Here is a 26,176-nt window from a genome sequence, read left to right as displayed (position 1 = left end):
AAAAAAAAAAAAAAAAAAAAAAAAAAAAAAAAAAAAAAAAAAAAAAAGAAAAAGGTACCCAGAATGATTTTGTTGTGTTTCCCTTGTGAACAATCATAGAGTTGTTTTTAGTATTTATATATATACACACATGCACACACACACATATAAACATACTTACCTATATACTTACATGCACACTTATATATACTTACATGTATATTTTCATGCATATGTATATATGAATACAATTACAGAAAGATACAAATATGTATAAATTTTTATTTGCCGTTGTCAGAAACATTTAAAAAGGTGCCTTTTTGTCCATATTAAGTGTAGACATCTTTTACATAGAACATTAATTAGAGTTCATAGTTTAGTAGTCTACTTGACCCAGTTTTTCTCAAGCCTGAGATAGGGCAAGAAATTTTTCTTTTAATTGAAGTATAGTTGACACACAGTGATACATTAGTTTCAGGTGTACAACATAGTGTTTCAGCATGTCTGTTATGCTGTGCTCACCACAGGTATAGCTACCATCAGTCACCATACTGTGCTGTTACAATATCATTGACTGTATTTTCTATGCTGTATCTTTTATTCCCATGATTTGTTCATTCCATAACTGGATTCATTCATTCCATAATTTATTCATTCCTGTATCTTCTGCCCTTTACCCATTTTGCCCATCCCCTCCTCCACTTAACCCTCTCATAACTATCAGTGTGTTCTCTGCATTTATAGGTCTTTCGTCTTTTTATCTATTTTAGTTGTTTAGATTCCACATATAAATGCAATCATACGGTATTTATTTTTCTCTGACTTATTTCACTTAGCACAATACCCTCTAGTTCCATCCATATTGTACACTTGTAAATGGCAAGATGTCATCCTTTTTTTAATGGCTGAGTTATATTCCGTTGTATATATACACTGCATCTTCTTTATCCATTTGTCTCTCAGTGGGCACTTGGGTTGCTTTCACATCTTGGCTATTATAAATAATGCTGCAATAAACATAGGGGCACATACATCTTTTTGAATTAGTGTTTTTATTTTCTTTAAATACCCAATAGTGTAATTAGTGGATCATGTTGTATTTCTATTTTTAACTTTTTAAGGACCCTACAAAATTTAAATACCTGTTTTTAAAATTTAGAATCTTGGCTTATTATAGTTGGCAAAATGAAAAATCTGTACCATTCTCTCCACTAGTAGAGAGACATAATATTTTATAGTTTATCAATCAGATTTTTATTTTGTTTTTTTCTCCAGAAAGCCATGCCACCTGTGCTCATAATCTTCACAACTGGTTTAAAACTGCATTCTTAATTTTTATTTCTAACCTGGTGTTCTTTTTCTTCCATTGGCATCAAGCCCTGATTATGTTGCACAGTCACTGTTTTTGTTCCCAAGGCTTACCACAAGGTCTGACATAAAAAATACATGATCAATAAGTATTTATTTATTATGTTGCAGAGTGCATTATTATATTTGCCCTTACTGCTTTCTAGTTTATATCCCACATGTTTTTAAATTTCCACATAGGTATTGATGTCAAGCTTCTTGTTTATTGTTTTTAATTCTCACTTTGCCTCCTCGATCTCTAGTAATTTTTTTTTTCTTTAAGACTCTGGAGTCTATTTTTTAATCCAAACCTTTGCTAAATATGTTTAATTGCTTTTCATTTTTAAACTATACTGATGAAAAAACTACAAAATAAAATTAGAAATTTGCAGTGCTTTCTTAGGGTAATTGACTATATCCATCTAATGCTGATGAATTTGTATGTGTTTCAGTTAAAACAACTTGGTCACAGTGTGGATAAAGTGGAGTTTATTGTGATGGGTGGAACGTTTATGGCCCTTCCAGAAGAATACAGAGATTATTTTATTCGAAATTTACACGATGCCTTATCAGGACATACCTCCAACAATATTTACGAGGCAGTCAAGTAAGAAATCCTTATTTTACCATATTCTGCAGAGTGGTTGTCAGTTTATCCCCTGAGCCGCAGCCTGTGAGAATTCCTTTTGTTCTACATCTACATTCCTAGTTCTTTTTTTTTTTGGGGGGGGGGGGATTTTATTTTTATTTGCATATTTTGGATGGGTTATAATTAAATATATTTTCTAGTTTTATTGAGATAGAATTGACATACGGTGTGGTAAAAGTTGATGGTGTACAGCATAATGACTTACATATACATTGTGAAATGGTTACCACAGTTACTTTCACATCCATCACAATCACATCCATCGTCCTATACATTCCTAGTTCTCATAGTTACTTCTTTTTTGTGGGAAAGGATTATTTTCATTGAAATAGTTAATAGTTTTTTCTTAATAAGTGAGTGTGGTTTGTTGACATTTGTATTCTCTGAGAAAGAGTGATTCATTAAATCACTAAAGGTTTTTTTCAACCTTAGCCTGGTCTAAAGTACAGGAGTGGTTTTGATTTGACCAGTTGAGTTTTCAGCCTCCTCAAAAAGAACACTAGGGGTACACTTTGTCTGAAACATTTAGCTGCCATACAATCAAAACAAGTTATTTTTTAATAGCTATTATTAATAACTACTAAAATTTCTGTTTATGAATGAGATCACTTTTTCATTCTAATTGGCAAAACAAAATTATGCATTCTTTTGATACGTTGTATCTCCGTTTTTAGCAAAAAGAATACTAAGGTTTCATATACAGTATTTCAGAAGTTTCAGGAAAGCCTAGTTACCATATACTGTTCCCTCTTATTTATCAAATGTTTATGGAGGGCCCACTAGGGGCTATGCACTGCTTTAGGCACTAGGAACAGCATGGTGAAACAAGATAGGTATTGTCCTTGCCCTTGTGTTTATTTCTACTAGTTCAACAAACATGACGTGCAATGGTGGAGATAGATTACTGTGATAGAGATTAAGACTTTTCTCCAGACGAAGTGGTAATGTGTTTAAGCTGAGACCCAAAGTATATGAGGAGGAATCAGGCTAAAAGCAGAAAAAAATATGACAGAAGCACTGAAATGGGGAAGATTTTCGGGTCTTCTAGGAACAGAGAGGAGGCCAATGTGACTAGATTCCAGTGAACAAAAGAGAATGTCTTAAGGTGAGCTTAAAGAGTTAAGTCTGGGCCAGAGAATAGAATGCTTTTGAGGAGCTAAAGTTTTATTTGAAATGCAGTAGGAAGTAGATGAATGGTTTTAAGCAGGAGAGTGACACATTTCAGGTTGATAAGCAGGTCATTCTGTCTATTGTCTGGCTAATGGATTAGCGGAGTACAAGAGTGAAAGTGAGGAGCCAGATGAAAAGACTGTTAAACCCATCATAGCTTACTTCAGGGTGGTGGCAGTGATGATGGAGAAGAGAGGATGGATTAGAGTTCTGTTTTGTTGTTGCAAATGCCAGGACTTTGAATTGGGTTGAGGGTAAGAAAGGAAGGAATCAAAGAAGACACTTAGCTTTTGATTGTAGGAAATGGTTAATGGGTAACGCCGCCATATCCTGAGATGGAAAAGACATGGAAGAACAGGTTTATGGGAGAAAATCAAGAGTTTTACTTTGGATACATTAAACTTGAAATGCCTAGGAAATGTTCAAGTGGAGATGTCAGGTAGGCTGTACAAGAGACATCCAGGCTGGCAATGCAATATTGGGATTATCAGTCCACAGATGGCATTTATAGCCATGCAAGTGGATAAGATCACCTAATGTGGGAGAGTTGCTGGTTTCCGAGGTATATTATGTGAAAAAGCAATTTTTAGAGCAATTCTTACAGTATGGATCCATCATATTTGTGTATATCCACATAAATGAAATTGCATAGAAAATATGAAAGGGGGGTGAGAGTGATGATTATTATAGGCATGAGTTTGAGCTGAGGAGGAAAGGACATAGGAGAATGGTGGTAAAGGAGCACATTTATGGTTGGGCTGGGCATTGTGATAAGCATTTATTTAAAACTCACAGTAAATATTTGAGTTTGGTATTTAAATTATCCCTGTTTTTGGGGCGCCTGGGTGGCTCAGTCGGTTGAGCATCTGACTTCGGCTCAGGTCATGATCTCAACGGTCCGTGAGTTCAAGCCCCGCGTCGGGCTCTGTGCTGACAGCTCAGAGCCTGGAGCCTGTTTCGGATTCTGTATCTCCCTCTCTCTCTGACCCTCCCCCGTTCATGCTCTGTCTCTCTCTGTCTCAAAAATAAATAAATGTTAAAAAAAAAAAAAAAGAGCTTTAAAAAAAATAATAAATTATCCCTGTTTTTACAGGTGAGGCAGTCAAGGCACAGAGAGATTAAGCAACTTGCCAAAGTTACAAAGGTAGTTAGTTGGTGGTGGGAGTCGGGCTGTGAAACCCAGGCGGCTTTGCTTTAAGAGCCTGAACTTTGCTATAATGCAAGAAACTATGCTACGTGTAAAAGTGTGTGAAAATGTGTGTCTGTGCGTGTACGAGCGCGTGTGTGTGTACACCACCAGAGCTTCAAAATATTGGAAAAAATATCTCTCTGGATTTTTTTTTTTTTTTTTTGCACTCTTCTTCCTGCCTTCAGGCTTTTCTCTGACTTCTCTTTTATATTGGGGAGAGAGGGTCATATAGCTAATTACAGAGTTGTTTCAAATAGTGCCCCTCTTAGAGAATTTTTTGTAAGGTGATAAGTAGAACCAAAGTTTGAATGAATCTAAGGATGGTTTTCATTACACCGTAATTAAAATGGTTTGTGATACACAGTAGCGGTAAGTAAATGTCCGAATGCATTTTGTGTGAATGATCAATCTATAGGTCAGATACTGACAGCTAATGGCTTAGGTAGGGCTTAGAATAGGGACATCTTTTGTGTCCTTCCTACTTTCCCTGTTGAGACCTTTGGCTATCAAGTGCATCTCGAGGGACCTGTATAAAGAGTCCAGCAGCTGGGAGAGTGTGTGTGAGCAACCTACTTTGTTTGATTGCCTCTAGAGAATGTGGTAGGTTAATTGTATGTCCACAAATCTAGGTTTTTAACAACAACTGGCTGGTGTGATCTCTTCCTCCTACATGGGCTTTAGTAGCAAGATAAGATGGTGACCATACTTTTTTTTTTTTTTAAGTTTATTTATATTTGAGAGAAAGAGAGCAAATGGGGAGGAGCAGAGAGAGAGAGAAAGAGAAAGAATCCCAAGCAGTCTCCGCACTTCAAACTCACGAACAATGAGATCATGACCTGAGCTGAAATCAAGAGTCAGGGGCTTAACTGACTAAGCCACCCAGGCACCCCTAACCATGTTTTTACTGCTCATTCAAAATCTTGATTATTCATGAATATTAAGTCATGCTTAGTAAAACGCTGAAGTGTTTGAAACTTTAGAGGAATAATGATGTAACCCAACCCATTCTTCGTAATAATACCGAAAATCAAATGATAGCTTAGTGTAAAATGCAGTTTGAGAGAAAACAACTTTCATTAGTTCAAAGCCCCATGACACTGAAATGGCAACAGTACCTCAGAGTTACTAAAATTCATTTAACTCTGAGAATTCCCTGGTGAGATAATCTACAAGACCATTGACTTTTTGTACCCACGCTTATATATCATATACTCTTTTCTCAGTGCAGCTGTTATTGTGTTGAAGACCTTGCTTATTTTTTTAAATGTTTATTTGTTTTTGAGAGAGAAAGTGTGTGCGTATGCAAGCAGGGGAGGGGCAGAGGGAGAGAGGGAAACGAAGAATCCAAAGCAGGCTCCACACTGCCAGTGCAGAGCCCAGTCTGGGGCTTGAACTCACAAATCATGAGATCGGCCTGAGCCGATCACAGCTTAACCGATTGACCCACCCAGGCACCCTGAAAACCTTGCTTAGTAAGTGGAATTGAATATACATATCTTGGACTTGCCCCACCCTCCCAGCCCCCATAAAAGTTTGCCACAAAGCTTTTCACAGTGTATAGTTTGGGTCCCCTGGGTCAGGTGAGCTAGGCTAACTGGAGATCTGCCTAATGAATTTTTAGGATATAGCTAGTTTGACATTTTTATCAATTGAAACTTAAAAATTTTTGCTTATTCTTGGTGTAAAGTTTTAGTTTTATTTTTACAGAAATGTTCTAGTGTCTTTTGTAAGTTGTCTGTTGTTGGGGTAAAAATAGAGTTTACGTTACAACTATCCAGCTTCAGATCATGATATGTTTGTAGAAAAAGCCAAAAAGCCTGTTGGAAAAGAAAGCCCCTTTCTGTAATGGACTAGGCAAGGCCAGCATTGTTTTGTTTCTGTTCTTGAATTTACCTCAAGAGGGCAACAAACACTTTACTTTCAGTTGAAAATTTATATATGATTTGAGCCTTCATTGCAACAGATCTCATGAATGACTCTTGGGAAACAATAAAAGTCCAATCTGGGAGCCTTAAAACCATCCATAAATGTTACACTGAATCATGCCAACCCACACTTGACATGTTTTGCTCTTTTCTCCTGGTCTCTATACTTTTATGAGATAATCTGAAAAAAAGCTGATTTGTGGCATCTTGTTTGCTTTGTTAAGGTAAATTTTTACTACTAACGCCCTACAATGAAGGTGGTATTTTGTTTTTTAGGGAAATGTTGTTATATAGTTCAAAGAAATAGTAATCTGATTTGTACTATAGAACTAGAGACATAGCAAACCATTTTCAAATGTTAACATTTTGTGAAATAAAGAACAGCCCAGAGATACTATGTTTTGTACATAATATGTTTTCTTCACATTTTTGGAGGTGATCTTTAACTTGCCGTTCTTTATATTATCTTTCACTGAGGGTATTTGTGAAGACTGTTTGGGTCACCCAGTGTGGCTGACCTTTTTCAGATGTAAAGTAACGAACTTCATTTTTATTTTAGTGTTAGTTGATATTAGTTGTTTGTACTTGCTGACTACACAGATGTAATACTTTCATTAGTGTATCAGAGGTTTTTATTTAAAAGACTAATTTTAAATTAGGTTAAAAATTACATAGTGACAGATGAGTCAATGTTTAAGGTTACAGTATTCGGTCAAATTAGAGGTTATTAGCTCGTGTTAGCCTCCTTTGCTATCCTATGTCTAATCCAATCAAAGTTTAGACCATGTTTAAACCTGATTATTTTACTTTTTACTTAAAAGATTAAAAGTTAAGGTAAGGAAAAGCCCCCAAAAGTGAACCTGGTTATTATTTACAGCAAGTTAGTAGCAAAAAGTATGCTATATCCTTGCAAATAGAAAAATTGAAAAGCTGAGTGAAATAGAGTTCAAGGATAAAGCAGGTATAGGGTTTCTGTGAAGGCGCATTAAATCAAGCAAAGTGATAATCACTCATTTCTATCAGCTAGACTGAGACTTCAGTTGTCTCCAGAAAGCAACAATTACTGGTGACTATTGTCCTCTAAAAATCATAGCTCTGGAGATGAAAAGGACCGGCAGTGGGATCTGAGTCACCCATTCACCGGAATGCAAATAAATATTGCCAAATAACTCAGAGTAACCTTTTAAAATAGTTTTATTCCTCTTTAATCAGTCCTGCCCAGAAGCAGTTTTATGTTCAATCTTTAATGCTCCTTGGCTGTTTTCAAAAGATGCTATTTCGAAGGGCAGTTACCCATCAAGGAGTGGGTGAGTCATACCTTCTCCCAGTGGAATTTTTAATTCATTTCCGTTCCTTCCTTTTTTGCCCCTCATCAATGACTTTAAATCCTCCAGCTGTGTCCTTATGTGTCTTGGAAAAAAGCTAGAGAGCTAGAGCGCTAGCTTACTGCTGGATACTAGGCCTAGAAGACAGTTTCATAGACTTGCAGAAGTTAGGAAGAAAGCAAAAGCAAATCTCCTAAGGCTTGCAAGTGACTATTTTCTGCCTTGGTGCCCTGGGCATTATTTCCGGCAGGTTTCAGACTTGCATTTCTGGGCTTTGGCTCTAATACTCCCCACCCCTTACTTTATATATTTACTGCCTTTACTCTCTCTCTTGGTCAACCAGATTTTCATGGATGGTGACCAGAATCCTTAACATTGGCAGTCCGACCTAAAATAATCTCAGTCATCTATGATGCTGTTTTTCTTCCAACATTTTATATGAAGCAAATAAAAATTGAAGGAACTTGTCAGGTACTACATACTTGTCACCTGGATTCTACAGTACTTGCTTTATCACATACTTATCCAACTATTCATTTCTGTACCCTTCCATGGATCCCTCTTTTTTTAAACATTTCGAAGTCAGTTGTACACTTCAGTACACTTCTTTCCAAATATGTCATCGTGTACATCATTAACTAGTTCATTTGTTGCTATCTTTTGAAGCAAAATTACATACAATGAAATGCAAAGATCTTAAGTGTACCATTTGACAAGTTCTAATAAATGCATATACCTGTGCATCAAAACTCTGTTAAGATATAGAACATCCCAGAAGGTTCCTTCATTCCTCTTCCCATTAAATCCTCACCTGTACCTCCCACAGGCAATCATTATTCCTTTTTTCCCTTCCATATTAACCATATAGTATATACTCTTCTGTGTACCTCTTCTGTCACTGAGCATAATATTTTGAGATTCATCAATGTTGTTGGGTATTTCTTTGTTACCTTGTAGTGCTGAGTAGTATTCCACTGTATGCATAGACCACAGTTTATCCATTCTATTGATGGACACTGGGCTGTTTCTAGTTTGTGGTTATTACAATAAAACTTTAGTGAACATACTCATACAAGTTTTACTATGAATATAGTATTTATTTCTGTTAGGTAATAGCTAGAAGTAGAATTGCTACATCATATGTTTAATTTTTTAAGAAACTGCCAGACATTGTTCCAAAGTGGTTGTAAATTTGTACTCCCACCAGTGATGTATGAGCATTTGGTTGTTCCACATCCTCACCAACATATGGTGTTGTCAGTCTTTTTAATTTTAGCCGTTCTAGTAGGTGTGTAATGGTATCTCATTGTGGCTTTAATTTACATTTTCTTGATGACTAATGATGATGAGCACTTTATTATATGCTTGTGTTTTCTGTATATATTTCCTTTGTGAACTATTAAACTCTTTTGTCCATTTTTTATTGGGCTGTTTAAATTCTGGATACCAGTCCTTTGTTGGATCTGTATTTGACAAATATGAAAACCCAGTCTGTGGTTTGAGTATTCATTATATTAAGGACAACTTTAAGCAGAAGTTTTTATTTTGATTAGGTCTAATTTAGCAATTTTTTTATTTAATAGCTATTGTTTTCTGTATTGTTTTTGTTAAACTTGTGCTTACTCCCAAGAAGATACATGACAAGATTCTCTCCTGTGTTTTCTTCTACCTGCAGTTACAGTTTTTTTTTGTATTTAGCTTGCCTATGTAGACTTGTGGTCTATCTTGAATTAATTTTTATATATACTGTGAGGTAGGATTTGTGGTTTCTTTTTTCCTCTTGTAGGTAGATACTGTTTCAATATTGCTTGTTTAAAAACTTCCCTTTCCTATGTGGATTATATTGGTGGCTTTGTCAAAAATTGATTGACTATACATGTGGAACTGGGCTCTGTTCTGTCCCACTAATCTATTTCTCAGTTATTATGCCAGTAACACACTGTCTTGATTATTGTAGCTTTATAGTATATCTTGAAGTCAGGTACCGTGCGTCTTTTTTGTCATTGTTTTTCAAGATTGTCTTGTATATTCTATTTCCTTTGCATCTCTACGATGTAAAGTTTAGAATCAGCTTGTCAACTTCTGCTAAAAAGTGTGAGAAAATTGGGATTGTATTAAAACTATAGAACAGTTTGGAGAAAATTGACAACAATATTGAGTCTTCTGATCCATGAACATCGTCTGTCTCTTTGTTTATTTATATTTTTTTTTTAATTTTTTTTTTCAACGTTTTTTAATTTATTTTTGGGACAGAGAGAGACATAGCATGAACGGGGGAGGGGCAGAGAGAGAGGGAGACACAGAATCGGAAACAGGCTCCAGGCTCCGAGCCATCAGCCCAGAGCCTGACGCGGGGCTCGAACTCACGGACCGTGAGATCGTGACCTGGCTGAAGTCGGACGCTTAACCGACTGCGCCACCCAGGCGCCCCATGTCTCTTTGTTTATTTAAGTCTTCTTTAATTTCTCATAGAAATCTTCAATGTAGAGATGTTGTTAGCCTTTTGTTAAATTTATGTCAAAATAGTTTTGTGTTTATTGATGCTACAGAAATTGAACTTCTTAAAAATTTCATTTTCAAATTGTTTTACAGATAGTGTAAAATATGTAATTGATTTTTGTACGTTACATTGTATCCTATTACCTTACTAATTTCACTATGTAGTTCTAAAAGTTGTGTTTGTAAATCTGCTAGGATTTTCTTCATAAACAATCACTTAATTTACAAATAAAGTGAGCTTTAATTTTTCTTTTTGGATTTTCATGCTTTTCTTTTTCTTGCCTTATTGTAATGGCTAGGACATTAGTACAGTGTTAAATAGAAGTGGTGAGAGTAAGCTTCTTTGTCTTATTCCCAGTAATACAGGTGAAACATTTAATATTGCAGTATTAACTGCAATGTTACTTGAGGGGTTTTTTTATAGATACCTTTATTGAAGAAGTTTGCTGAGAGGTTGTATCATTAATTCAATTGTCTAATGATTTCTCTGTATCTATTCAAATGATCACATAATTTTCCTTCTTTATTCTGATCATGTAGATTACTTTTTTTTTTTTTTTAATATTAAACTAACCTTGCATTCCTAGGATAAACCTGTTTGGTCATAATGTGTTATCCTTTTTATATATCATTTTACTAATACATTGGAAAGGATTTTGTGTGTATGTTCATGAGAGATGGTGGTCTGTTGTTTCCTGTTTTATAATTTCTTTGTTAGGTTTTGGTATTAGTGTTATTATGCCAGCCCCATAAAACATGTTAGGAAGTGTTCCCTCCTCTGTTTTCTTTTTTGTTTGTTTGTTTATTTTTTAGATAGAGAGAGACAGAGCACAAGCAGGGGAGGAGCAGAGAAAGAGGGAAACACAGAATCCAAAGCAGGCTCCAGGCTGAGCTGTTAGCCCAGAGCCCAATGCAGAGTTCAAACTTTTAACCCATGACCTGAGCCAAGCCATATGCTTACCTGACTGAGCCACCCAGGCGTCCCTCCTCCTCTGTTTTCTAAATGTTCATATAAAATGAATGTTAATCCTTCCATAAGTGTTTGCTAGAACTGACCAGTAAAATTATCCAGGGCTGTGTTTTCTTTATGGGAGAATTTTGGATGATTGATTCAATTCCTTTAATAGATAAAGAAAGATATTCAGATTTTCTGTTTCATCTGTGTCCATTTTGGTAAGTTGTATTTTTCAAGGAATTTGTCTACCTCATCCTAGTTGTCAAACTATTTGGTATTAAGTTGTTCATAATATTCCCTTTTATGCTTTTAATGTCTATATAATGTTAGTGATCACCCTTCTTTCAATCCTGGTTCTGATCATCTGTGTTTTCTCTTTTTTTCTTGATTAATCTAGTTAGAGGTTTATCAATTTTGTTATTCTTTTCAAAGAACTGACTTTTGATTTTATGTCCTCTATTTCATTGATTTCTGCTTTACTTTTTTTTTTTATTGTCTTCTACTTTCTTTGGGTTTACTTTATGGTTCTTTTTCTATGACTTAGTAAGGTATAGAGGCTTGGCCTTCATTATAGACCTTTTTTCTTTTCTAATGTAAGTATTCAATGCTTTAAGTTTTCCTCTCTGCATTATTATGACAGAATCCCACAAACCTTGGTATGTTGTATTTTAATTATTATTCCATTCAAAATATTTTTTTAAGTCCTTTATATTTTTTGACCTACGAGTTATATAGAAATGGGTTCTTTAATTTCCAAATTACCAAAAGCAAGTCTTTCTTGATATCTTGTTGTCAATTTCTAATTTAATGCCATTTGGATCAGAGAGAGCCTATTCTATATAATTTAATTTTTTTAAGTTTTTTTTGTTTGTTTTTTTTTAATTTTTTTTAACATTTATTTATTTTTGAGACACAGAGAGAGCATGGACAGGGGAGGGTCAGACAAAGAGGGAGACACAGAATCTGAAACAGGCTCCAGGCTCTGAACTGTCAGCATAGAGCCCGACGCGGGGCTCGAACCCACGGACCACGAGATCATGACCTGAGCTGAAGTCGGATGCTTAACTGACTGAGCCACCCAGGTGCCCCTGTTTTGTTTTTTTTTTTTAATTGAGACTCATTTTGTGGCCCCGGCATATATGGTTTCACTTGGTGAACATACTATGTATATATGAAAGAATATGTATTCTTTCAGTGGTTCAATGTAATGTTCTATAAATATCAGTTACACTGGTTCAATGTAATGTTCTATAAATATCAGTTAAATTCAGGTGATTGATACTGTTACTTTTTTCTGTTATATCGGTTGCTAAGAGAGAGTGATATTAAAATTTCAAATCAGGATTGAAGAATTCTCTATTTCTCCTTTCAGTTTTGTTAATTTTTATTTCATTTATTTTGAGACTCAATTATTAGGTGCATACATATTTATGATTTCTGTGTTTTTCCTTATGTATGAGCTTTTACTCATTATGAAATGTTTTTATCCCTGAAGTTTCCTTTAGTTGATGTTAATTTATTACAGTCTTCATGTGTTTACTGTTTTCCCTATGTATTACTTTTTCCATCCATTTTCTTTCCACCCATATGTGCCTTTATATTGAAAGTGGGTTTCTTCTAGACAGCAGTCTATAGTAGTTGAGTCTTGGTTTTCACTCATTTTTATATTGTCTTTTAACTGGAGGGTAATCTGTTAACATTTACTGTAATTATTGGTGTGAGTATATTTGCATCTACTACTTTAATCATCCCCTCACTTTGGTTTTCAGTAGCCAAAAATAATAGTTTTAGTGAATACTGTTATTGTCTAATTCTGTATAATGCACTTTTTCCCTGTTTCCTTTAATAGGGAATGTTTTCTTAAGAGACACATTGTGCCTATATCTAGCACAATGTCTTAGGGATAGAAAGTACTAAGTAAACATTATTAAATAACCATAGTGTAAAGAACTGTGCATGAAGAATCAGGAGACTTAGGTTCCAGACTTATTTCTGTTATTATCTTAGGTTATTACCTAATTTAAGCCACTTATGTATTCTGTGTTTTAGTTTCCTCATCTATAAAAATGAGGAGGTGGGACTATATTATCTCTAAAATTACTTCTTTCTCTGACATTCTGTGGTTTGAAGAATTTTATTGGAATGAGAATGTTTATCTAAAAGATGTGTTTGCAAGTTATTTTTCATATAGCAGTCATTTTCTGACAATGACAACTTTTCTATAATGCATTTATGAATATAGTCCTTAAATTTGAATGTGAATGTAATGTTAAAAGAATGTGTAATAACTGTGATTTTTGTCTATTAATAATGCTTTGCTGTTAGTTCTTAACTGTCTGATAGCATTCTTGTCAGCTGTCGCAAGAAACAGAACCCAAAATGTTATGAGTTGTTTTTAATATACCTTAAACTTTGTCAACTAACATGATAGGGATCAAGGGTCCCTGATTAGTTCCTAAAACACAAAGTCATCAGGTTAGTTTTTCATAAGTTGTACTCATTTAAAAATCAAAATTCTGTTTGTTTCCTTGGTGTGTGTTGGGTAGAACCTTACTGTTTTATCGGTCATTTGACATAACAATCAATATCTAGGAAGCAAACTTGACCACTGTCTCAACAAAAAAAAAAAAAAAAAAGGAAAAAAATATTATTTTTAAATCATCAAACACCCAAATCGGTCATTCATAAGTCTAGAATACCACCAGCATAGCATTGTACAGAGCATAAAGTTGTATTGAGAAATTTTCCAAGTATGATTATATCAAAAAGAATTTGTTCTGTGGCACTACTACTGAGGAATTGTACCAGTTGTACCAGTAACCCCAGATGTTATTTGGCAATTCAAACAAATCTTTGGTTGTCCAAAGAAGTTTATAAATTCCACTTACCGATTTTGGGATTGTAGATAGAGAAGAGAGTTTGTACATTATGACAAATGAAAATTAACATTCCATCTATGTACCATTTTTATTTACTTTGCAGTTTGCTTTGAGCAGGGCGAGGTCTATGTAGGAAAGGTTCTGTAGGGCTTTCAGGAACCTAGGCCTAGAGCTGTAGTGAGATTTCACACAGGACTAGACTAAGACATAGCCACCTTTATTGATGACAGAGGTTTTTTAGAGAGGACTGCAACGAACTGATAGCAATGAGAAGCGGTCTTTGATACCCATAGCCTTCTTGGAGTGACTCATGTAGTTTCCAGAAGATAACAGAGACTTTAACATTGAATTGCTGCCTTCCTTCAGTGTCCTCTTGGTTGGGGTCCCTCAACCAAGGAGTTAGTAATAGGTATAGTTATTTTTATTTATTTTTTTAATGTTTATTTTTGAGAGAGAGAGAGCGAGAGCACGCGCACATGAGTGGAAAGGGGCAGAGAGAGGGAGATGCAGAATCTGAAGCAGGCTCCAGATCCTGGCTGTCAGCTCAGAGCCTGACGTGGGGCTGGAACCTACGAACTGTGAGATCATAACCTCAGCCATTTCAGATGCTTAACCGACTGAGCCACCCAGGCACCCCATGGATAATCACTATTATAGTTCACTTTTTTCTTCCTATAAATAGAACCCAGAAATAATGTATGTTTATATTTCTGCCACTTTTAGCTCTTTGTTCTTAGGTAGTTCTTGATTTTATCTGTGTGTCTTATTTCTTGCAGCTAGATTAGCATCTCTAGCACAAGAATTATTGTATTGTTACTTTTTTAAGTTTATTTATTTACTTAGAGAGTGGGTGAGTGAGCTGGGAAGTGGCAGAAAAAGAGAGTGAGAGAGAATCCCAAGCATGCTCCACACTGCCAGCATGGAGCCTGATGTGGGGCTCATACTCACAAACCGCGAGATCATAACCTGAGCCAAAGTCAAGAGTCAGACATTTAACCAACTGAGCCACCCAGGCGCCACTGTATTATTACTTTCTATAGAATACCTGGTCTAGTGCTAGGCACCTTCTAGGGTTGACTCTGTAAGAGGAAAGATAACCAGCAAAATTATCTAGAGGCTGCCATGGGAGTAAAGAGAGACCTTCTGTGTCTTTGGTTATGCCTGATTCATTTATTCATTCTTCATATTTGTATTTTTTTATATTGAAGGAGAGTTTTTAGTGCTGAAGCCCTAAAGCAGTTACCTCTAAATGTATTCGAGCCTACTGGCCTTCCAAGAACCTCCTGTCTAGATGCACAAACATCCACAAATAACATGGCAAACTGTGTTCATATCATAGGCAAGATGCTTTGGGAGTGGGGTTACAAAGTTATGCGAGGCTCTGGGAAGATGTTGGGGAAGGAGAACTGTAATTTAAGTTATATTTTGAAGGCTGGGTAGCATTTAGTTTTTGCGTGCTTTAAATTCTGAAGGTATTGTCCCATCTCAACTCAACCCCCCCAACCTTGTAAAAAAAATACTGTCAACATAAGTTATTAAGTTACATTTGGCTTTGCAGAGCATATTAGCATCTTTTGTAGTTGGTGCCACTACTGCGGCATACAAAAAAAGTGTAGGATGCACTTATGTGTATCCCCATACTGGTGGTCTCCAGATTTATTTAAGATGACCCTGTAATATCACAAAAAGAGCAGTGGAATTGGAATCAGAAGACCTGGGTTTATGATCAAGGTTGGAAAATGTTTGGCACATTTCCTAGGTACTCAAGAGGTTAAGAATTCTGTTGACCCCGGGAAGGTATGGGGGTTGAGCTAGGTACTAAAAGAGACTCATCCTATTGGATGGCTACCTAAATAATAACAGAATGTTAGAGCAGGCCATGAAAGCCATATTTTGCTTAGAGTAGTTGAAAGCCTGTATGTAAATATTTACAGAACAATCATTAATATCTTTATACCTCTGTTAAATGAAGAGGCAGGTTCAGTGGCTGTAGGCCTAAAAAGAACATTAACAAAAATCCTAATAAAAATACAGTGATCTTATAGGAAAGATGACCTTATACTCTGTTCTTTAGGACAATGCTTCATTGTTTTTATCATTCAAATTTGATAAGAGTTTCTGCTTAATTGCTTTTCAAATGAAAATACAATTCTAAAAAGAATATAGTGGTAAAAGCTTTTTGTGAACATGAAGTGTTTGCTTTTAAAAACTGTAATTATTTTTTAATTCCTCCATTTCTTTGCCTGATAAAGGTAATGACATTTCCTTCCAAAGGAAACACATTTTTGAAATGGAATTAAATTGAGAATAGGGTTTGTTTCTGTCTTTATACTATATTCCGCCTACTTACGAAGAGACCCTATCATCCCTGCAGCAGCTTCTTCTGTATGTCTGTATGCCTTAGATGACCTGTGCAATAGAAAGATTAGCCGGTAATTTTCTCTTTCCTCTAGACAGAGTTGCACTTACCCACCCTCTAGTTTTTTTACCCAGTGATTCAATTTCTGTTGCACACAACAATTTCTGTTGTGCTGCAGAGCTTCCTAACTCAGCGGCATCCTTTTAAGAAATACTGGAGGCTTTATAACACTACCAGTTAATAGGGAGGTTTGTAGGATGCCTGGGTGGCTCAGTCGGTTAAATGTCCGACTTCAGCTCAGGTCATGATCTTACAGTTTGTGGGTTCAAGCCCTGTGTTGGGCTCAGTGCTGACAGTTCAGAGCCTGGAGCCTGCTTCAGATTCTGTGTCTTCCTCTCTCACTCTGCCCCTCCCCCCCACTCACACTCTGTCTCCCTCTCCAAAAAAATAAGCATTAAAAAAAAATATATATATGTCGCTCCTTATCAGGGAAATACAAATCAAAACCACACTCAGATATCACCTCACGCCAGTCAGAGTGGCCAAAATGAAGAAATCAAGAGACTATAGATGCTGGAGAGGATGTGGAGAAACGGGAACCCTCTTGCACTGTTGGCGGGAATGCAAATTGGTGCAGCCGCTCTGGAAAGCAGTGTGGAGGTTCCTCAGAAAATTAAAAATAGACCTACCCTATGACCCAGCAATAGCACTGCTAGGAATTTATTCAAGGGATACAGGAGTACTGATGCATAGGGGCACTTGTACCCCAATGTTTATAGCAGCACTCTCAACAGTAGCCAAATTGTGGAAAGAGCCTAAATGTCCATCAACTGATGAATGGACAAAGAAATTGTGGTTTATATACACAATGGAATACTATGTGGCAATGAGAAAAAATGAAATATGGCCTTTTGTAGCAACGTGGATGGAACTGGAGAGTGTGATGCTAAGTGAAATAAGCCATACAGAGAAAGACAGATACCATATGTTTTCACTCTTATGTGGATCCTGAGAAACTTAACAGAAACCCATGGGGGAGGGGAAGGAAAAAAAAAAAAAAAAAAAAAGAGGTTAGAGTGGGAGAGAGCCAAAGCATAAGAGACTCTTAAAAACTGAGAACAAACTGAGGGTTGATGGGGGGTGGGAGGGAGGGGAGGGTGGGTGATGGGTATTGAGGAGGGCACCTTTTGGGATGAGCACTGGGTGTTGTATGGAAACCAATTTGACAGTAAATTTCATATATTAAATAATTAATTAATTAAAATATATATATATATGTTTGTGATGCAAATTTGGAATGCCTGATTCTAAGATGTTCTGATTTACTTTCTTAAATACACTAATTTAGAGTTTCCTGCTTTCATCTTTCTTAATCACTCTTCCTGTAATTTTCTTTCTCCATAATATTGGAATATTTGTTTTAATTTTTTTTTAAATAATTTTCCCCAAACACAACAATTGGTAATTCAAAGAAGGTTACATTTATCCATGGCAATTGTACTTCTGTTACTGCAGGTCTTGGTACCCACCTATTTGAGAGGCATGAGACTTTCTGATTTAATCATTTCAAAAAAGCGGAATGATTTGGTATCCTGTCTTAGGCAAGATTTGATAAAATCTGAGCTCTTTTTCTGTCTTATGTTACATTTTTTTAGTAACTTTGGGCTACTTGTTTACTTTCAGTCCTGTTGCCTCTGGTAATCCTGTGTAAAACCTTACAGAATACAGTAATAAACACTGCAGAAGAGTTTGAATGTTGAGAATGAAAGATTTTAGAATTAGTCCTCCCAGTTCAGTGATTCTTAACTTTGTTAATAACTGTTATTAAGTGAGTCCATTTTTACTGACAATGAAGAAATGAACCTAAAGGAGTAGTTACAAAATTGTGGAAATTTTATGATTTTTATACTTCTAGAAAGAGCTATGAACTCTTTTGGAAGGAAGGAAATTAAATGGAAAAAAATAAATTAATTAAAAGAAGAGGCTTCCCTCACCCTCCCCCAAAATTGAGAAAGCCGTGGAAGGGTGCACTGAAAAAAGTCATTGGGTTCTAGGACACTAGAGAAGTTGAAAAGAGAAGTCTGATGTTCCATACTGAATTATCTAAGCAATGGGATAAAGTGAAATATAGAATAAGGATTTAGAAGTCAGGTGGATCCAATTTCAAATCCTGACTTGGACTTTATGAGCTCTGTGCCCTTGGCAAGGTATTTCATCTCTTTGAACATCAGTTTCTTCATCTGTGAAATGGAGATGAGAGGACACACTTCATAGAGCTGATGGAGCATTCTATATGGATGGAGCGTATAGCATAGTGCTTGGCCACAGTGGCCTCTATAAAATGTCCGCTCCTATCCCCTCACATCAGCAGCCCCCTTAGCAGGTCACTTTTATCTCTGGGTTTTGGGCCCACAGTAAGGCCATTAACTCAAGCAGCTTGAATCTAAAGTATTATTCACTACTTTGATATCTGGTGTTAGTGAACAAGAAAAATGATTCCTAATTTTGTAAACCATTGCTAAGATTAATAGACTTGGCAGAATGACTTGTGTGTATATAGAAGACATTTTATCTAAAATATTCCTATCATCATTATACATACCTTACCCCCCCCTTTTTTTTTTCTTTCCTTTTCTTTAATATGACTGTAAAATATGGAATGGGAAGTAAGGCAGAATAGTTTTCACTTGTATGAAAAACGGTTGCTGGGGTTTTCGCAGTTGAAATCACTGCTTGCAAGGAGATTATGGTTGCAGCATACTATGGGAGAATAAGAATGATGATGATGCTAACACTACTGTATGCTAGTTAACTCATGTCAGTCCTATGGGTACTATTAGCCTCATTTTGCAGATGATGAAACCAAAGCACAGAGAGGTTAATAACATTTCTGCTTGCATAGTTAGGAAGTAGCAGAGCCAGGATTTGAACTCAGACAGTCTGGCTCCAGAGGCCATGCTCTTAATAACTGTCTTATACTGGGAGGACTAAGAGAAGACAGTCCTTTAAATGGGAGCAAATGTCCTACCTAAAGTGTGGCAAGTTGTTTACTTTTAGATTTGCTCTACAGGTATTCTGAGAGAAGCCTCACAAAGTGTATTGGTATTACTATTGAGACCAGACCAGATTACTGTATGAAGCGGCATTTAAGTGACATGCTGACCTATGGCTGCACAAGGCTAGAGATTGGGGTACAGAGTGTCTATGAAGATGTGGCCAGAGATACCAACAGGTAAGATGGGGCAAATGATTTTGCACAAGCCTTCTTCTACTCCCACTGATTATATCTATGTTCACACTCATTCTCTCCACCTTGCTACCAATCTTAGAGAAGGATGGATAGGTTTCCTTCTCCTCAGAGTCATTCTTCTATCTCTGCTCTTAATTCCATCCCCATTCCTTGATTTCCAGCCTTTTCTCTACTGGCTCTTTTCCAGTAGCCTGTAAACATGCTCTTATTTCTTCCTGTCATAAACAGCCTTTCCCATATGGAAAGCAGAAGGCAGGGCTCAAGGTCAGTTGTTTAAAGCTGGAGAGAAGGCGAGGAGCATGGGTTTGAATAAGAAGGAAGTCGAAGTGATATTTAAAAGATTAGTTTTTGTGAAGCAGATGCCAGTCGGCAGAGTAATGAAAGGTTGGTGGGCAATGGTTGTAAGCTTTGAGAAATTTGGGAGGTAAGGAAGGATAGAAATAAGGATTGATAGAGCCCTATGAAGCTCTCTTCTAGAACTCTAGAAATAGATCACTAAGTTGGGGAGAAAAGACACACATGAAAGGTTAGCTGTGTAAGGAACTTTATGATTAATTGGTGAATTAGAGAAAAGCAAAAGATTTTAGGACTTTATTAGGCAGCACAGATCATTGACTGTAGGTGTAAAGACAGGCTTCAGGGAATTGGTATGTGTTGAGTTGGGTCTGCTTTACTGGGAGGGGCAGACATGACTGGGGGTTGTGGTAGGAGAAGGAAGTAAAAGAGAACTAGGGAAACTTACACCAGTCAGCATCTTAGAAACAACCAGGAAGAATGCCAGGCTGAGGAGGGAGGAATCTTTCCTTTAGGTAATAGAGGTCTGTTAGATACTTTTGAACACAGGGAAGAATTGCACAGATATCAGACTTAAGAAAGATTAACCTGAGTAGAATGCACTCTTGTAGGGGGAGTCTTAAACCGGAAACACTGGTTTGACTGCTGCTGTAATCAAGAGTCATACCTGTGGAGATGGGAAGAGTCTCTTGAAGGTCAGGAAGGCTTTCTGAAAAGAATGACGTCAGACCTGAGGCTTAAAGGAAGAGTATGACTTAGGTGGGGAAGAGGATTATTTCAAGCGGAAAGAAGCATACAAGCAAACTCCTGAGCATATGGCATATTTCGGGGATTCGGGGTAGGTTAAGTTGGTTACAGCATAGAGCATGAGATAGGAGAGTGGTAAGAGGTGAGGCTGCAAAGGTAAGCCAGGGTGGCCAAATGATGAGGAACCTTAGAAGTCAGCCCAGGGAGTTTGGGCTTTAATCTGAGGACAGACTAAACTAAGTTGTGATAGGAGCATACCTACGTTTTAGAAAGATCCCTTTGTAAGGATCACAGTATGGGAGTGGATTAAGAAGAACAAGCTAGAAGGAAGACCAGTTAAGAGACTGTTGCACTCATTTAAACAAGAAGGTGTTTAAAGAAGGTGTTAAAGAAGAAAGGTGTTCTACACCTACGCTGTCTGATATGGTAGTACGAGGAACTAAATTTTTCATTTTAATTAATTAATATAAACTGAGTGACTGTGCCTAGAGACTGTGGTATTGTACAATTGACAGTACAGTTTTAGAGTACTGGATATTTGGATGGTGTGTCAGGAGAGAGGCCTGGCCTAGTCATATAAATTGGGAAATGATTAGCAAAAAGAGATTGGAAATGGATGGGAACATCCGGAGTGGGCTGGAGTCCATGTTTCTAGGAATTTTTTGTGGTGAACGGGAATGTCTCAAAGATGAAAGGATTGACATAGGGCTTCAGTCATTAGTAGCCCCAAATTGTTCTTGGGCTTGCTTCCTACTTGGATGTGATACTGGAATGTTAAGATGATTTATCCAGCTGGCCGCAAATGATTCTGCCCTGTCACTAAATCATTCACTTTTCTCATTTTTAAAGGACCTTGCAGACCACCAGAGTGAAATCTATTTTGTACATAGGTGTCACTCTATGACACCTAATTTATTTCTACAAATAATTTCAAAAGGTTTTTAGAGGAAAGAGCATCACAAGAGGCTGCTTCTGCCTGGTTTTGAGCCCATTATTTTTTTTTTTAACTTAAATATGTATATTAGTAACCTTACTTTGGCTGATGATGCTAAACCAAATAATTTTAGTAGACATTAACTCTGGTTACCCCAGTCATTTACTGTCAGAACCTTGAGTAGGTACATGAGGAATTTCTGAGAAATATCTCAGAAGTGAAATGATTTATTTCCAGGCCTTCTCAGAGATAGAGACATAAAAATGATTTTCTGAGATTTTTATTCCCCAACCATATTAGTCTTCATTATAAAACCACTGTTATAGATCATTTTTTCCTCTGTTTCTTGTGTTAACCTTCTTGCCCTTTTATTTGTGTAACAGGTAGTGAATTTTCTTTCCTCAGGGGCCACACTGTGAAGGCAGTCTGCGAATCATTTCACCTGGCCAAGGATTCTGGTTTCAAAGTCGTGGCTCATATGATGCCTGATCTGCCAAATGTGGGACTAGAGAGGGACATTGAACAGTTTACAGTAAGTGTTGTCTTCAACCAGGCTGATTTAGGCTGCCTCTGCATGCTGCTTCTACCCCCTCTGCTCTTTGTGATTATTTGCTGCTAATGTTTCCCCCATTATTAAAGCAATATGTCCTCATTATGGAAGAGTAGAACACTGTAAACAAAGAAGAGTCATTCTTCACAGTGCCCACACCAAATAAAACCCTAACATTTTAATGTACTTCCTTCTAGGATTTTTTTATGCTTAGGCTTTTCAGAGGGATATATACACAGACGTATATATATGGATAGATAGATAGATAGATATAGATATACACACAGACATACACACACAGACAAACTGGCATATATATGATAAGTAATTATTTTAATTGCTTTTTCACTTAATGTTATATAAGCATTTATCTGTTAGTCAATGTTAACATATTTAAATGTGTGCTTAATTTCCATTGAATAAATATGCCTTACTTTGCTTAACTACTTCCAAATTTTTTAAATTGAAGGTATTACCAGTTTTTTGTATTGTAAATAGCACTGCAGATAAACAATTTGATGCCTATAACTTTTTGTAGTATTTAGGACTGTTCGTTAGGATAAATTCCCTGCAGTAGAATTGTCAGGTAAAGGTATAAACACTTCAAGAGTTTCTCCATATTACTTAATTGCTTTTCAGAGGGTTATAACAATTTATACTCACTTTAGCAGGGTTATTTTTTCCCCAAGTAACACTCTCCTGTTTATATATTTATATACACACATAGTTATAATGTTTCTATATTTGCTAATTTAGTGGATAAAAATGTCATTTCAACTTGTATTTTGTAATTATATTAATACGCTTTTTAGGTTTGCATGCAATAATCATAATTCATCTTTTTAGAATTGTGCATTTTTGTTCTCTGACCAATTACTCTATTGGATATGACTATTTTTAATGTTAATTTAGATGAACTTTCTAGGTAAGGACATTATAGATTCCTTGTTTGTTTTTATAGTTGTTACACATATTTTTACCCAGCCTGTCTTGGGCCTTTCACTTTTGTATCTGCTGTCAAATCCATCCTGTTTATTTATGATTTCTTCAGATGCTTCTGAATTTAGAACTGCCTCTCTCTTTCAGGATTTCCTTAAATAGTGAAAGAAAATGTTTGGGTTTTTTTCTGGGTTTTCTCTTCTTTGATATTTTAATATCTAACTCTGGGTTGGCTGGGTTTTTGTTTGTTTTTACTCTCTGTCACATGTTGGGAAATGAGATTGGTAAGAACTTTTTTTTTTTTTCCTTTAGATTCTCAGATAGGGAAAGTGCCTTAGGGATATTCTTGGAGAGAAGAGGATGAAAGTATTAAGTTATTTTATTCACAAAAATATTTTACTCTATTTAGAAAAATGGAATTCACTTTGCCTTACTTGTGACATTAATAATTCTTTCTTTCCTTTTAAATTTTTTTTATTTTTAAGCCCATGAATTACAACTGAAGATAGTACTAATTCATAAATGTCCCTGTTACTAATTCCCCCGTGTTAGCTGTGTAGTAGATTTTGAATCTAATAACCTCTCCTCAGTAGTTAATAGCCAGGTACTCAGGCTTCAAGCCTAAAAGTCCTCTGAAACACTTTTCTTTAGCACAGCTCTTAGGTTAATCAGGGATATAGCTAGAATTCATAACTTTAAGTATCTTTGGGGAAAAAATTATGGCATGTTTCAAATAATAGCAAATAGCGGAGCCTTACTATTCATTTTCCTTAGTGTCTTCAAAATAAAGAAAAGTTGAGTGATAATATTGCAAAGATAACCCTTCATGTAAACAGATCTGTCTTCCTTGTTTGTAATCTTTTCAGAAACACTCAAAGAGAATATGAACACTATATTATTTCTTTTCTGACTACATCCCAGCACATAAATGAGTAACAAAATAGAGCTAACATGAGAAATCCTATTTCTCTCTAGAGAAAAATTTTCTGCAAAATTAATTTAAAATTATCTTAAATAATTTCTACAAATCAATAAGAAAAAAGCAGAAAGCTCAATAAGAGAATGGGCAAAAACACTTGAACAGGCACTACTACAGAAATACAATATTTGAACAGCCAGTAAACATATTTAAAAGTTGTTAAAGTCATTAATCTTCAAAGAAATGAAATTTTAAACTATGATGCGTTCCTATTGTATTCTTACCAGAAAAGCTAAGAAGAGGTAAAATGAAAAAAGACAAAATCAAGTGTTAGTAAGAGTATGGAACAACTAGAACTCTTTCTTCATTTACTGCTTGTGGCAGTAAATTTACATTGGTATATCATGGTAAAAAAAAAAAAAACTGTTTGACATTATCTGCTAATTATGAACATATGCATACCCATGTCCTAGGAATTGTACTCCTAGATGTATTCTCAGCAGAAATGCCTACATATATTTACCAAAAGTCATGGTTACAAAGTACTGTTGGTAATATCAGAGCAACAAGAACCCAAGTGTCCATTAACAAGAGAATGTGTAAATAGTGATGTAGTCATACAATGAAATACTATAAAAAATAATGAATTACAACCTTATGCAACAACATGACTGACTCTCTTCAACATAAAATTGAGCAAAAGAAAACAGATACAAAAGACCACCTAAAACACATTTCTGTTAATATGAAGTCCAAAAACTTGGGGTGGAATTGTAACTGGAAATAGGTATGAGGTGGCCTTTCTAAGGTTTTGATACGATTTTTCTTAATTTGAGTATCTGGGTGCTGGTTACATGATTTATAAAAATCTGTCAAGATGTACACTTGGAGTTTTTGTACTTTTCTGTATTTAAGATACACTCCAATAAAAATTCACATAAAACTTTTAAAACTAGTTTTTGTTTAGGAAATCTTGTTTGGGTCTATTTGGAATTCACAACCTTTCCTGAACTAGTAGGCAGTAATATTTTATACTTTAAAACTTTTTTCCCTACTTTATTTTATTGTCACATCATTAGCAACCCACAGATATATTTTCCTTAATGTGTTTTGTTCCATAGGAAAGGTTGCTAAATTGGGGTTCTGCTGGTATAATTACACAAGTCTACAAAATGTTATCTCTGTAGAGGACAGGATAGCCTGGCACGGATCCATAAAGCTACTACCCAGCCTACTGAGATTATCACAGCCGTATCTTGGGTTGTATGCTTAACAGTATACGTGTTATAAATTGTCTAGATCTTACACCTTGCTGTTTAGGTCATTTCTGGGTCACTACTCTTAGTGTCTGTTTATTTGCATCTGTTTATTGCAAATTCACACTCTCATCCAGTGGTAGGTGCACAGCGTATAGCTGTGTGTGATACATAGCACTTACTTCTATTTTCCAGTAACTCAGAAATGAAGTTTTCTTTTTTCTTAACTTTGCCTTTTCCACCTATCCTCAGATAGAGCTTACTTATTACTCAAAATAACTTTTAGCTGGTTGGATGTTTTATTAATTTAAAAATTAGACTGCTCTTGGATATCCAAGCTAAGATTGCTAAAAATGCATGAAGAATGTCTATTTCTCTTTAGGAAAAATTTCTCTTCAGAATCTCCTGTCAGTTACCAGAAGTCTTTCAAAGTCCATTAATGCTGGACACTCACAAGCCCCCCCCCCCCCCCCGCGAGCTGTTTTTTCCCCCCAAAGCCAATGTGATTAAGTTACTGTTTGGCAGGGATGGCTAGAGGCATTTCTTATTATTTGTTTTGTTTTTAATGCCTTGTTTTAAAGGCTTATTACTTAAGATAGTGTCATAGGGTACAGGTTAAGAAGAGTATTATATCAGAAAAGACCACCTGTTATAGTCTCCTCAGTTGAGGAAACAGGCTCCATGAGATTAAGTAACTGTTAGTCAGTGGTGAGTCTCCAAGCTCTTAGGTAAGCACCCCTTCCATGGCATCTTTCTGTGTTAGCTTTTCTAGGTGAAGGGAAGTCTGACTATGAATGACTGTGTGTGACCTGAATGATGTTGAAATACAAGTCAAGTTGGATCCTAACAAAACTCTATTTTTTTAATATGAAATTTATTTTCAAATTGGTTTCCATACAACACCCAGTGCTCATCCCAACAGGTGCCCTCCTCAATGCCCATCACCCACTTTCCCCGCCCTCCCACCCCCCATCAACCCTCAGTTTATTCTCAGTTTTTAAGAGTCTCTTA

General features: G+C 36.0%; 1 protein-coding gene across 1 annotated transcript in view; it reads left to right on the top strand.

Moving 5' to 3' along the window:
- Positions 1-26,176, top strand: part of ELP3 (elongator acetyltransferase complex subunit 3) — a 98,524-nt gene that overhangs the window by 26,579 nt on the left and 45,769 nt on the right. Inside the window, exons 7-9 of the mRNA XM_049632394.1 lie at positions 1,779-1,933; positions 19,347-19,508; positions 21,907-22,033. Coding sequence (XP_049488351.1) covers positions 1,779-1,933; positions 19,347-19,508; positions 21,907-22,033 — 444 coding nt within the window. The remainder of the gene's footprint in view (positions 1-1,778; positions 1,934-19,346; positions 19,509-21,906; positions 22,034-26,176) is intronic.

Source organism: Panthera uncia, chromosome B1, assembly GCF_023721935.1.
Source record: "Panthera uncia isolate 11264 chromosome B1, Puncia_PCG_1.0, whole genome shotgun sequence".
Lineage (NCBI taxonomy): Eukaryota > Metazoa > Chordata > Mammalia > Carnivora > Felidae > Panthera > Panthera uncia.
The sequence above is the reverse complement of the archived record's forward strand: the minus strand, read 5'-3'. Positions and strand labels throughout refer to the sequence as shown.